This window comes from Asparagus officinalis, chromosome 2, assembly GCF_001876935.1.
Source record: "Asparagus officinalis chromosome 2, Aspof.V1, whole genome shotgun sequence".
Taxonomy (NCBI): domain Eukaryota; kingdom Viridiplantae; phylum Streptophyta; class Magnoliopsida; order Asparagales; family Asparagaceae; genus Asparagus; species Asparagus officinalis.
In genome coordinates this window covers 58,776,551-58,790,251 of record NC_033795.1, presented here as the reverse complement: position 1 = coordinate 58,790,251, position 13,701 = coordinate 58,776,551, and the positions used below count along the sequence as shown (strand labels likewise).

The 13,701-nt window shown below is 37.5% G+C and overlaps 1 protein-coding gene across 1 annotated transcript in view; it reads right to left on the bottom strand.

Moving 5' to 3' along the window:
* The window catches only part of LOC109831516 (aspartic proteinase-like protein 2), a 74,073-nt gene extending 60,919 nt beyond the window's left edge, over positions 1-13,154 (bottom strand). Inside the window, exons 1-2 of the mRNA XM_020398851.1 lie at positions 12,683-13,154; positions 12,456-12,588 (exon numbers count right to left, since the gene is read on the bottom strand). Of these exons, the coding sequence (XP_020254440.1) occupies positions 12,456-12,588; positions 12,683-13,020 (471 nt within the window). The 5' untranslated portion in view covers positions 13,021-13,154. The remainder of the gene's footprint in view (positions 1-12,455; positions 12,589-12,682) is intronic.

Genomic DNA, 13,701 nt, shown 5'->3' with positions numbered 1-13,701 from the left:
ATATACTCAAGGAAAGGAAGACACAACTTAAATAGGACGTCATTATGATACGAGTCGCCGTGCGAGCACATTTGATCGCGGAATTATCAAATGTGGTTTTGAGAAGAAGACAGTAAAACACACAAAACAATTCAACTGGCGAAGGAAAATACATTCTCTAAATTATGAAGAATAAAATATTATAAAAATATCTCTCACACAATCTCTCTAGAATAAAGAACAATCTCTCTATTCTCTCTAAACCCTAATCTCTTGATTAGAATCTCTCTTTTGTTAACTTGATGTTTAGAAACCCTAAACAATCCCTATTTATATGTCTAACAACGTGGATGGTAAAATCATAAATAACCAAGCCCAATTGAACTTGGAATACACGTCAAAAGGAATCCAGATTCACCCAGGAACCGCGATCCGATCGACCGGCCTGCTTGGCTCGGTCAACCAACCAGAGAGAGGTTTTTAACCCTGTAGGCGTATCCGTTTTCGGTCGACACGATGAGCATCGGTCAACCGGTCTAGCCTTCGCGGTCGACCGATGTTGGAAGCCCAGTCGACCGGCCAGAGTGCTTGCCTGCTTCCTGTTTTCCTTACCATTTTCCTATCTTTGTCCTCTTTCGCTGTCACCAACGGCTCCACCCAAGCCTATATTCTCAAGTTACCATGAGAATCGTCTATCCTCAAGCTCCTATGAGGATCGCTAAGCTCCCAAAGCAAGGAAGAACATACACCCATATCATGGATCCCCCCTTTAGGAACTTGAAGACTCGTTCTAGTTAGAACTTTAGCTGAGGGAACTCGCGAGCCCCTCCTTCCCTATTGAACCACCTGGCCTTGCTAGGAACATGACCTTGACGTCCGATCAGAAACGACTCCTTCGTCCCGTGTCTCGTCGTAGTCACCTTTCGTTCCAAATTACAATATGCTTTTAGTGGCTCTTCATAAGGCCTAATGAATAGCGAGACAAACTTCTTGCTTGCATTCACTAGCCTCTTCGCTCGGTTCACCGTCATTAAGTTTGTCTCCTTCGGAAGAGATGCCAAACGAAATATAAACTTCTCGTCATTTTTTGGTGAATGTGTACTTCTGAACCAGTTTTTCATAGATTACGTATCTATCCCACAAATAAGGATTGTCTAGTATAACCAGACAAACATCTAATGAGACTACGTCGCATATGACATTGTCAATATACGACTCATGGAGTGTAAATCTAAAAGTGCATTGATTAACTACACTCAGTCCCGTCTCCTTCTGAATCCATCCTAATAGATAGGGCTTTAGATGCTTGACTGTCTTCAGACCCACCTTTTGAACCAAGACCTCGGATATCAAATTCTTCTCGCTTCCTTGATCAACTATGACATCTACCAAATTGGTATTCACTTGCAACTTAAGAATAAAAAGCTGCTCTCTAGGGTCTTCGTCCTCCTTCGTGGTCTACTTCATTGCCATAAAGTTGAGACTGCTGTTGGGCTCTGTTATCCCTAGAACTTTTTTTGGACCTTGTGCTATCACGTATGTATTTTTCTCCTTCTTCTTTAACCCCTTTGGCTTGAAATGAGGATACTTCTCCCAGCATCAATCAACTATATGTCATATCTTCTCGTAATGACTACAAACCAGTCCTGTTTTTCCTGGATCACCCTTCTTCTTCTTCTTCTTAGGTTGGGAACCACTAGACTCTCCTCTAGCTTGCTTAGCATCTCACTTCATCTCGTTGTTCTTCTTCTGCTTGCCCTCAATGGCAATAGACTTCACGCTCACCTCTGCAATCAACTTAACTGTGAATAGTTTCCATCTCTTTCTGGATGTATTCGTTCAAAATCTTCATATACTTCATAAAAACAGAGAACTCCTCCGTCGTAATGTTGAGGACCATGGACTGCTGCTAGAACTCTGTAGTGTATTCTTGAACGGTTTGATTGAATCATTGGTGCAAACCATACCACTTGTACAAACACTCTTCAAAGAACCCCACCAAGTAAAATTGCTTTCTTAGCAACTCGAACTTGTTCCACGACATCGCTTTCTTCTCCTGCTTGCAATAGGATTTCCACCACGTCAATACGTGGCCTGAAAACTTCAATGTCATAAAAACGATCTTCTCTTTTGAAGAATATCCATAATGAGTAAAATAAGTTTCCATATGTTCGATCCAATCATCAAGCCTTTCGACATTAACACTCACATCATAAACATGAATCTCTACTGTGAAATCAATCTTCAGATTTTGGTAAGGCCCCTTACCCCCTTGATGCGAAACACTCTTGACAGCCTCGATCTTCTCATCGGAATTTGAATTCTCACTACCTCCATCGGATTCTATAGGTTTTTTCTTAGATCCCGCCGAAGATTTACCTTTTTTTCGCCTTCGTGTATGAGATCGATGAGCTTCATGAGAGTCGAACTGATTTTCTCGATCTGTTTTTCCATCGCATCAAGCCTCGATGAATTGTCGCTTTCTGCCATCTTCTTCTTTCTTGATTTTTGGACTTCTTCCAAAAAAATAAGAATCTCGCCTAGCTCTTTGTATTGTGATCGAGTAAGGACCATGCACAGGACACCTCATTCACAGGATCTAAATGCTCTGATGCCAACTTGATACGAGTCGCCGTGCGAGCACATTTGATCGCGAAATTATCAAATGTGGTTTTGAGAAGAAGACAGTAAAACACACAAAACAATTCAATTGACGAAGAAAAATACATTCTCTAAATTATGAAAAATAAAAGATTACAAAAATCTCTATCTCACAATCTCTCTAGAATTAAAAAACAATCTCTTTATTCTCTCTAAACCCTAATCTCTTGATTAGAATCTCTCTTCTGTTAATCTAATGTTTAGAAACCCTAAACAATCCCTATTTATATGTCTAACAACGTGAATGGTAAAATCGTAAATAACCAAGCCCAATTGAACTTGGAATACGCGTCAAAAGGAATCCATATTCACCCAGGAACCGCGATCCGATCGACCGGCCTGCTTGGCTCGGTCAACCAACCAGAGAGAGGTTTTTAACCCTGTAGGCGTATCCGTTTTCGGTCGACTGATGATGAGCGATCGATCAACCAGTCTAGCCTTCGCGGTCGACCAATGTTGGAAGCCCGGTTGACCGGCCAGAGTAATTGCATGCTTCATGTTTTCCTTGTCGTTTTCCTGTCTTTGACCTCTTTCGCCTCCACCAACGGCTCCACCCGCGCCTCTATTCTTAAGTTATCATGATAATCGTCTAGTCCATAAACCAACGCTTCTCCACCCGCGCCCTCGATATTTGCTTAAGTATCATGAAATATCGTTATCCTCAGCTCCACATTGAGATCCCGCTTCCCAATAGGAAGAAATACACTTTACCATTAGACCCACCAGTCGCTATACTGAATCCCGATGCGAATTCAAATTCGATTAGAAGATCCGCCGAGACTCGTGCACTTTTGATCTTCAGTAGAAGATATATGTAGCCAATGCCGGGTGCATATCCGAAGTCTAGTGCCAGAATATTATAGTGAAAGCCTCAGGACTACCTACTCAAGTGATTCATGCAATACCTTGACGCTACTCTTTCGCTTGCCGCTTGTATGTCTTTCTCTATGTCAAGATGCATTTGGATAAATTAAAGAAAAAGAGGAGGCAAAAAGGCAATCATTGCACATTTCTCTTGAGTAGAGCAACAACCGGACACACATTTAACACATCCGTAATCCTCCTTACCCCTGGATCTTCATCGATGATGGGAATCAAATCAGACCTTCGAGTCGTGTCAACGACCTAGAACATTCTGCCACATTCGCGCCTTGTGCCATCTGTGCGAAATAAATAACAGAATCTTATGACATTCAGCGCGGGTAAGCGGACACTTTTCAATGAAAGAGAATGCTTTTTCTACCATAAAATCTGTAGCCGCAGGAGTGAACAAGAACATTGATTTTTGTTGCACTAGTGTATAATAGAGCTCATAAAGAGATTAGAGACACGAAAAGCCAGTTTACGAAAAATGTTTCATGTAATGATAGTCGATTTCCTCCTAACCTTTCAAAGAGGTGGGAAAGGCATTCTCTGCCACAGTGGAAGAAAAAAGCCAAGGAGCAAGAGAGCCGTGTGGGGGGCCGACTTCTCTCGGCTTGCCGTTGAATTTCCAACTAAAAGCGCATGGTGCATACTCCATTACTATAGCATCGTTTCATATCCGATCTCCAACATAATTTAGGTGTGAGTAATATACATGGACCAAACATTATTTGATGTAGAGAGGGTGTTCGAAGGAACTTACTTGTTTTGTGGATGATTGAGGAGGAAACAAATTAGTCCTCTACCGACAATAAAACATATATTTGAGTGAGTGTGATGTAAGACCCGTTATATATTCATATACATTATTTATAAATCCTCAAAATCACATAAAATATAGAACTGAGATTACAAATAAACCAAACGCAATTACTTCGAAATACTTAGATTCTCCTTATTTATATTATTTGTATAGACTACTCCCGCCAAATGATTCAAGAACACTCTCTCGTAAGGAAGCCATTATGTAACTGGGCTTTTCCAACACAGCGATCTGTCCTGCAGCCACTACTAATACCCCACATCGTAGTGTAGCTCCTCTATGTTCATGTGTGAGATATTGAGTCATTCAACATATATGCCCAGAGTAGTGGATAAAAGTACAATTGTGATTCAAATAATGGACTAGTGTGTATTTGAAGCATGCGCCAATAGGCATTGTGACATATAATGATGAAATAGCTTGTGCTCACTGTATCTTATGTCCTTTAAAAGCAATTTAAGAACCATAAATGACGTAGCCAATTTTGCACTAACATAAAGCGACTACTTAGTGACTTTAGTATGACCCTTGGGCTTAAACTAATCTATTTCAAACGGACTCTTAACCAGACTAGGTTATATAGTAGTGAACATTAGGTTAAGCTGACCTGGACTTTTGGTTAGCTTCATTAATGGGCCTGCAAGCTTGGGGCCACAGATTATATCAAATCATGAGTAGTGACTGTTGAACTGTCGCCGAAATAGTGCTATTATGACATATGATACATATAGGTCTCTAAGATGCCTTAAAGCACATGTGAAGAACATTACAATGGTTAGACTACTTCACCATGTAGGAGTGTCACGAATTAATGTTTGTTATTTTCATTAAATTAAATACATAAGTATAAAACGGATAAATAATCAGTTTTAGTTAAAAAAGTCAAAACCCACTATAGCAGCATACAATTATGATAATAGATTACGTATAACCCTTAATCGATTCTTAAAATTGCCATGAAGCACATTATAGAAACCCATATATAATAATAATAATAGCGTAACCAAATAAATAGATTGCTTACAAAAAACATATTGTTATTGTGAATGATCAAGTATTATTCATTAAGATATTCATTTGTTCTTTATACTCTTATGTCTTCATAGAATTCAATTGTAGTGCTCTATAATTGTTGAAACTATACACATTCCAGCATGTTATTAACCTTGCAGTCCTATAATGAATGCCTTCATTTTTCAACTTGAGTTACTTCTTTTATCTTGCTAAGTAAATTTGATGAAAACTGATATTGGTATAGAACAATTCTTAGTTTGACTAATATATAAACCCTATATTCAAGCATATAGGCAGAAGATGCACATGATGGTTGAAACCTGTGACTACCCGAGTTGTATTCTACGTTGAAAACCGTTCAACAAATATTATAACATAAAGATACAAATTAGGTGTAGTCTCAGTCGAAAAATCACATCACTAATCTCATTTGAACATAACAACAATATTCTTAAGACGGGAAAACAATTATGCCAGTTACAAAAAATGAAAGAGTAGATTAGAAGGAAACTTGGGTAGCAGACTCACCCAAAATGTGATATTCTCTGGCTGTGTTGATTTTCTTGGTTAGTTGAACATTGATTGGAAATTTCAGTGAAATCTGTAACAAAAAAACCATAAGCCCCCGTTCCCATCCAAGTAGCCGAGAGTCATATTACAAAAACCCCTTCAGAAATGTTTTTGCAAACATGGGCGATACTTTTCACACGATACTTTCCCTCACGCGCCACAATTTCTGCACTCGTAGAAACCTCGGGTCTGTACAGAAGACTAATTTTATCTACACATAAACCAACAAGAGCAAACAATTAGTAAAGCAAAAAGTGTATCGATGTCTTCAACAATAAAATACAGCGTGCTTGAATTTATATTTTCAAGACCTGTCCCACTGAGCCCAAAATTTTGTATGTCTTCACCTGTGAACATTCTCAATACATAATGCATATATTGAAGCTACTAGTAACATGGCAAAAAACCTCAATGAGTAAAATAACCTATGGCATATTTAGATCAATAAAATTGGCAACAAGATACTTGGTGCATTATAACTGTAATGAGCAGTTTCAAATTTGTAAGTGTCATACAAGGATGGACATGTGTGTTCTGTCTAGATGTGTTCAACATGCTATTATTCTATTGTTCCGGAGGGAGAGGGGAATCAAACATAGTAGGGGAAATAATTAAACAAATACAATGTTTAAAATTACAGAAGTGCAAGGCAAAGCGTTAGGCCATTTAATGAAGTGAGGCATAATCTCTAAAGCATGAGGTGTAAGCCTCACATGTGAAGTACATTTAAATTTACAAATAAATATTTTCAGGTCTTGATTAGTAAACAAGAATTAAATTTCTAAGTATAGACGCAAATCATAATAAACTAAGCTACATATACAAGATATATTATATCTTATTTTTTGTCGGATGATCATGTTTAATAGACACTCATCCTAATATTTAAATGTAATGTTGCATAGGTACATAAAATATATAGCAAGATGGTTCATGGTACTTATCTGAAGGATAGTGATATCTGGTATGTAAAGACTAGACTAAAGCTGAGGACCCTTGGTTATGGAAGCAATTAATCAAAACCAAAGACGATGTTGTGAACTTATTGGGTGGGGTTGTGAACTTGAGGAATCTATTTAACTCTTGCTGTGTCAACTCCAAAATCCACCTCTCTGCTCTGTATAGTGCTTTAAAATCAGGTTCTAAGGTGGTCTGGCGTGATATTAATGTTTGGGAAAAGTTGAACTATCCCAAACATTCTTTCATTATGTGGCTGGCTATTCAAGACAAACTTCTTACACAGGATAGATTGCTCAAGAGGGGGATCATCCAATCAAACCAGTGCTATTTGTGTGAAGGTGCAGTAGTTAAGAACAGAAATCATCTATTCTTTGACTCTAACTTCTCCAATAGTGTGTGGAATGGCATTATGGAGTGACTTAAGTTCAAGTGGAGATCAACGGATTGACATATTCTCATGAACTGATATATTTTTCAGGTTGAGGGAAAAAAGATGCAAACAGAGAATTAAAAGACTAGCACTAACGGCTACAATCTACAACATTTGGAGAGAGAGGAATGCTAGGATCTTTAATGAGGAATCTAGAAGTGTTGAGCAGCCGATCAAAGTCATCAAGATTGATACTTGGACCATTTCACTTAACAGCTCACTGCCGGATGAAGCCTGTAAATGGCTCCTCTCAATGTAGCAGTATCAGGCAGTTTTGATATTTTAGTTCCACTGGACATCTTTTTTCTATCTTAGATGTTTTAGTTTGATACCTCAGTTTATTGAGAGACTTGATGTACATAAACGTTTACACTTTGGTGAGTGAAATAAAATCTTTTCATTAACAAAAAAAATATAGCCAGATTGTTATATATTTCAAATTTAGTCTAAAACCTTTTATATTTTCCTATCTTGTTCACAACATGGGCTTGAAAATACAATTGCTTCATAGTAGCGCAAAGCACTTACTTTAGTTATGCTTTAAGCAATGAAGCATGAGCTACAACAGATAAATTGTCTTCTATTTTGAGTTTCAAGAGATTTTCCTCTAAAAAAAAGTTTGAAAGCGAGTTCTAAAAATATTTTTCAAAAACTAAATAAATTGATCAATATAGAAGTAAAAGTAATTAAAGTATATATACACATACGTGGTAAAATGATAAAAAGAGATGGTCAGATGGGATTCTTATCATAAGCTATCACAATAGGTAGGCAAGAACATCATCCATCCTGATTAGATCATTATATGATCTATGCGTAGAAATAATTAGATATGATATTTACAAAATGAACTGGTTTTACGCTGCGTCAAAACTCAAAACTTTAAACTAGTTCAATTCATAATCTGGTATAAGTATAATTAACCACCTCTTTTGAAAATGATCTCATTTGAACAATCAACAATTTAAGCTACTTTCAAGACATGAAAGCCTCGCAAAGCGAGCCAGCAAAACATGTTGTCTCTAGCAAATCAAATGGTGAATCATCTCTAATACTACATCGTGGTTTCATCAATTTTATCATAATATGAATTAAGTAAATGAAAATCATATTCCTACAATTTCCACATAAAAATAAGAGGAGCAAAGTTAAGAGGATGAACAAAACAGAACTACACAACACTCATCCAAAATTGTAGGTCTTCAATGTTTCTGAACTATTATCATTTGGCAATTGCAACTTTTAAGCGTCTTTCATCTCTCAGGCGACTCTCTCTCTCTCTCTCATCATTTATGATGAAGGAGAAGTTAATGTGGTAATGGTGTGTTGGGGATTCGGTACATCCTAAATGGAACATGTTGCCATTGCCAAATTACCTAACCCATCAATATCCCTTGGTTTCTTTAATTAATTGCTAAGTAGTTCATGAAAAATGACTCATGGACCCCAAAATAGGGGACCTTGAGTGGGGTAGATGAGGTGTCGCCTCCCTGTCCCATGCAGGGTCCTCTATTTGGGGTCCCTGTAGCAACGCCCGTAGTTCACTAACGAAATATCATTGCACTAATCTCTAAGCAATCCTATTGTTAGAAGGTTAACAGTACAACCTATTACTACTATTAATTGTAACCCATCTACAATCAGCTATACTTATATATACAATACGTGCATGGGCCTCTTAATTAGTTGTAGACATCTATATTTACTAACACAAATAAGACATTGTAGGGTAGGGTGTTTTTTTGAAGGGAAGAGGATGTCAAAGTCAAAGATGAGGGAAAAGATGTCATTTTACATCAGAAGTAATTAACAGTGGTCATTTTATCCTCACTCTAGCTCCCTTCCGTTATTTTTAGTAATTTGAAACCCCTTTAAATTCTATCATTTATTAGGAGATTCTCTATCATTATATTTTCATTACAAAACCCCATGCCATTAAAAACTGTTAAAACCCAATTATATTTCAAAACTATCCTTTTGTTCTTCCTCTTAACACTTTTACATTATCTCATAGACAACATATAACGAGAAATTTTAAAATTACACCATATAGAAGCTGATATTAAAGGCTTTGAAGAGATTACCTCGCTTTCCTACTAATTTTCACTTTATCAACCGTCCTCATTATTTGTGATCAAGAGATGGGAGATGGAATAACTAGATGGGTGTTGTAATGAAAAACATGGACTACAAAGGGTTTTTGTCAAACTTGAAGGGGCTTTCACGATAATTAGCCATAGAAAACACTCTCGTCATATACATAATAAAAAATATATTTTAATTACATACTTAAAAAGAATTCAAAATGCAAATGATAACTTTTTTCAAGTGGCCTACTATAACTTCAGTCTGGAACACTAAAGTGACAGGTTATGCCATGTTTTCAGTTTATTCAAAGCTCAAGCTTCTTAAAATTGCTCTAAAGGAACTGAACAAAAGGCATTTCAAAAACTTCAGTGAACAAGTGATAAGATCAAAACAAGCTCTTCAAGATGCACAGAAAAACCTGCAAGTGGATCCTCTCAATCAGTCCTTCATTGATCAAGAAAGGAAATGCACAGTCTCTTATAATAAATTACTGGATTGTGAGCTCTCTTTCTATCAACAGAAATCAAGAATTTTATGGAGCCTTCAAGGTGATAGATGTACAAGCTACTTCCACTCTGTGATTAAATCCAAAAGACATCAAAATAGAGTCATGGTCCTCTATAATAATGCAGGGGAAAAACTCACAGATGGAGAGGAAATAATATCTGAACTTATCTCCTTCTACAAGAGTCTCATGGGCACAACAACTGACACTGTCAAGCCAGACAAGAAAATTATTGGCAATGGCCCTTGTCTAAGTCCAACCCAAGCTAGGAATCTGATAATTCCAGTCAGTAGAGAGGAAATTAGAGATGCTGTTTTCTCTATGTCAGAAAATAAAGCCCCAGGTCCTGATGGGTTCAGCATGTCTTTCTTTAAAACTGCATGGGGAATTATTGGGGATGAAGTCTCTGTTGCCATTGAAGATTTTTTCAAGAATGGTAAGTTGTTGGGTGAGATTAACTCCACGTCCATTAACCTAATCCCTAAAGTTCAGTGTCCTAAAATGCCATCAGACTTTAGACCTATAGCATGTTGCAATTGTCTATACAAATTCATTTCAAAAATCCTAACAAATAGGATTAAATCAGTGATGGGATCACTAGTTAATGAAGCACAAAGTGCTTTTGTTAAAGGGAGGCAAATAACTAGTAATGTTCTCCTTGCACATGAGCTTGTCAAAAATTACAGCAGGAAACACATATCTCCAAGAGTTATGCTTAATATGGATATCAAGAAAGCTTTTGACACAATCAACTGGGATTTCCTCAAGGAGATGTTATGTGGATTGGGGTTTCCTGAGACTATGATAGGCTGGATTATGGCCTGTATCACCTCTCCCAAATACTCTATTGCATTAAATGAAGCTCTACATGGCTACTTCAAAGGCAAAAGAGGACTGAGGCAGGGAGACCCCCTCTCACCTTATCTCTTTATCCTTGGTATGGAATACCTTTCAAGAGGCTTGAATATGCTAAAAGATGACAAGAAATTCAAATTCCACCCAAGGTGTGGCAAATTCAGTATCACCCACTTGATTTTTGCAGATGACCTCCTCCTATTTGCAAGAGGAGACCTGTACTCTGTAAATAAACTGCAGCAATGCTTCAGGGAGTTCAGTGCAGTGTCAGGTCTTGAAGCAAACTCAAATAAATGTTCGATATTTTTTGGAGGGGTTGATGTCTCAACCAAGACATCAATTATTAACAGTCTGGGATATCCAGAAGGAGCTATGCCCATTAGGTATCTAGGTGTACCTCTCATCTCCAAAAGATTATCATGCTTGGATTGTGCACCTTTGCTAAACAAAATCAAAGATCAGTTTCAGTCCTGTGCAAACTACAGACATTTATCATATGCTGGAAGACTTCAGCTAATCAAAAGCACAATTCTAGGAATTCAAGTGTTTTGGACATCCAACTACATCTTACATGTTGGAGTTCTTCAGAGAATTGATATTCTTTGTAGGAACTTTCTGTGGGGGAAACAGGATCACCAGGTCAAAGCGAATTCCTTGGTTGCATGGGACAAAGTGAGTTTGGGGAAAAAATATGGAGGCCTGGGAATATACTCTGCCTCCATGTGGAATTATGCTTTAGGTCTGAAGATTTTGTGGAATATACATATCAGGAAAGAAAGCCTCTAGATGAAATGGATACATGACACCTATCTTAATAACAGAGATATTTGGCTTGTTCAAGCTAAAAGTGGCGACTCATGGATGTGGAAACAAATCTTAAAAACCAGGGACAAAGCTTTTTCTCAAATGGAGGGGTTGATAACTTGATGCAATTGATTAACTCCTGTGTTAATAATTCAAAAGTTCAGATGTCAGCCCTCTACCATGCTCTCTCAGCAAACTCTGTGCCTGTACCATGGTATAACACAGTCTGGGAAGGAATCAGTTACCCAAAGCATTCTTTTTTGAGCTGGCTAGCTGTGCAAAATAGCCTGCAAACTCAAGATAGGCTTCTCAAAAGAGGAATTATAACCAGTAACTCCTGCTGTTTATGTACAAGAGCTGAGGAGAATAGAGATCACTTGTTTTTTGATTGTCATTTCTCAAGTGAAGTCTGGTTGGTTGTGATGGATTGGCTGAAATTTTCATGGAGATCTTGTGTGTGGAATCATATTATGGACTGGTATTGCTACAAGTTGAGAGGTAAGGGAGACAGGCAAAAGATCAAAAGGATGGCTCTCTCCTCAACACTATATTGCATATGGATTGAGAGGAATAACAGAATTTTCAAGAATAAATTCAGGAATGCAGTCCAGGTGTTTGGGGAAATAAAGATCAGTATGCTATACATCATCCTCAATAGTACAAGTCTTCTTGACAGCAGAGATTGGATACTGTCACTATAGATGTAAATAATTAGAATATGAAGTTGTAATCTCATATTTGAGTATCTTGATGTATATTCTTTTCATATTTGGTGAATGAATAAAGTCTTTTTCATTGACCAAAAAAAAAAAAAACTTTTTTCAAGTGACATATATTTGCACAGAATTTTTTTTTTCCATAGGCTTGAAGCGTTAGGTGTAACTAGAAATGTAAAATCATACCCCTAGAGAATCCATCCTCATCGAGCAACCCTGACAACCTTCACAATTTACCCAAAGAATATGACTTCCTGTATCAATATGCACTGTCAAATTCTGTGGAGGCGTCCCGATCATTACATCAGTATACCACAACCTTCAATCCAAACACGGGGAAAATCAACAAAAACCTAGAAATAACAAACATGGGCAGCAAGCGAAATGAAAGGAAGATTACTATATATACATACATAACGGTAAGGTTGCCGCCCATATAAACATCAATGGGTTTTCCAGCGAGCATCCGAGAGTGGCGGTGTTCGTCGTGTTTCTTGAGAACGTTAATGTGTGGTCTGCCTCCTCCGGTGTACTTCTTCTTCACTCTGAAAACGCCTCCTTCGCCTTGGGCGACGACAGGAAGGAAGACCAAGAGGATGAGAGAGAACGCAGAGAGAAAAGAGATCTTGGGAGAATCCATAGTGAACGAAACAAGAAGGGAGAAAGGAGGGGAGATGAGAATGGAAGAGGAGTAACCTTTCTGCGAATTCTTTAAATGGAGTTGCTGCAGATATGAGCTGAGGGGATTCATGGATTGAACGAGTCATGTGCAGATACTGTAGGGAGGAAGAAGACCCGATCAAAGAGGAACTACAAAGCCTCGCGTGAACTGAAAAACGCCCCAGTTTCGGATTCTGGATTTAATTTTCACCTATGTGCTCTGATACGGGATAATAATATGTGTATTTCGTCACATTGATCTTCAATATTTTGAGAGAATGCCTCAAATCATTGAAATTGCAATTAAGCCACATTGTTATTAGTATTTCCCTTAAGCGGTTGTTTGGTTCGGTTCCCATGTATTCCGAAATACAATTCCATGTAAAGAAATCAAAGTTTTGGGTTATTTAAATTTTTTCAAGAAATAAATTGTTTGGCTTTGGTTCACAACTAAAATATTGCGAGAAACATGTTGATATGAAAAAAAAGGAAAAACTTTTGTTTGGCTGGTATGAAAAACTTTTGTTGAATAGACATTTCCCACTTTTCTTAAAAAAAGGAAAAACTTTTGTTTGGCTGGTATGAAAAACTTTTGTTGAATAGACATTTCCCACTTTTCTTGTATTTGGTTGGCATTGAATGGTATGAAAAACTTTTGTTGAATAGACATTTCCCACTTTTCTTGTATTTGGTTGGCATTGAAGTGTGTAGGAAAAAGTGTATACGATCACCATGGTAAGTTTACCTCCACTAAAGATAAATTTATTTGTAA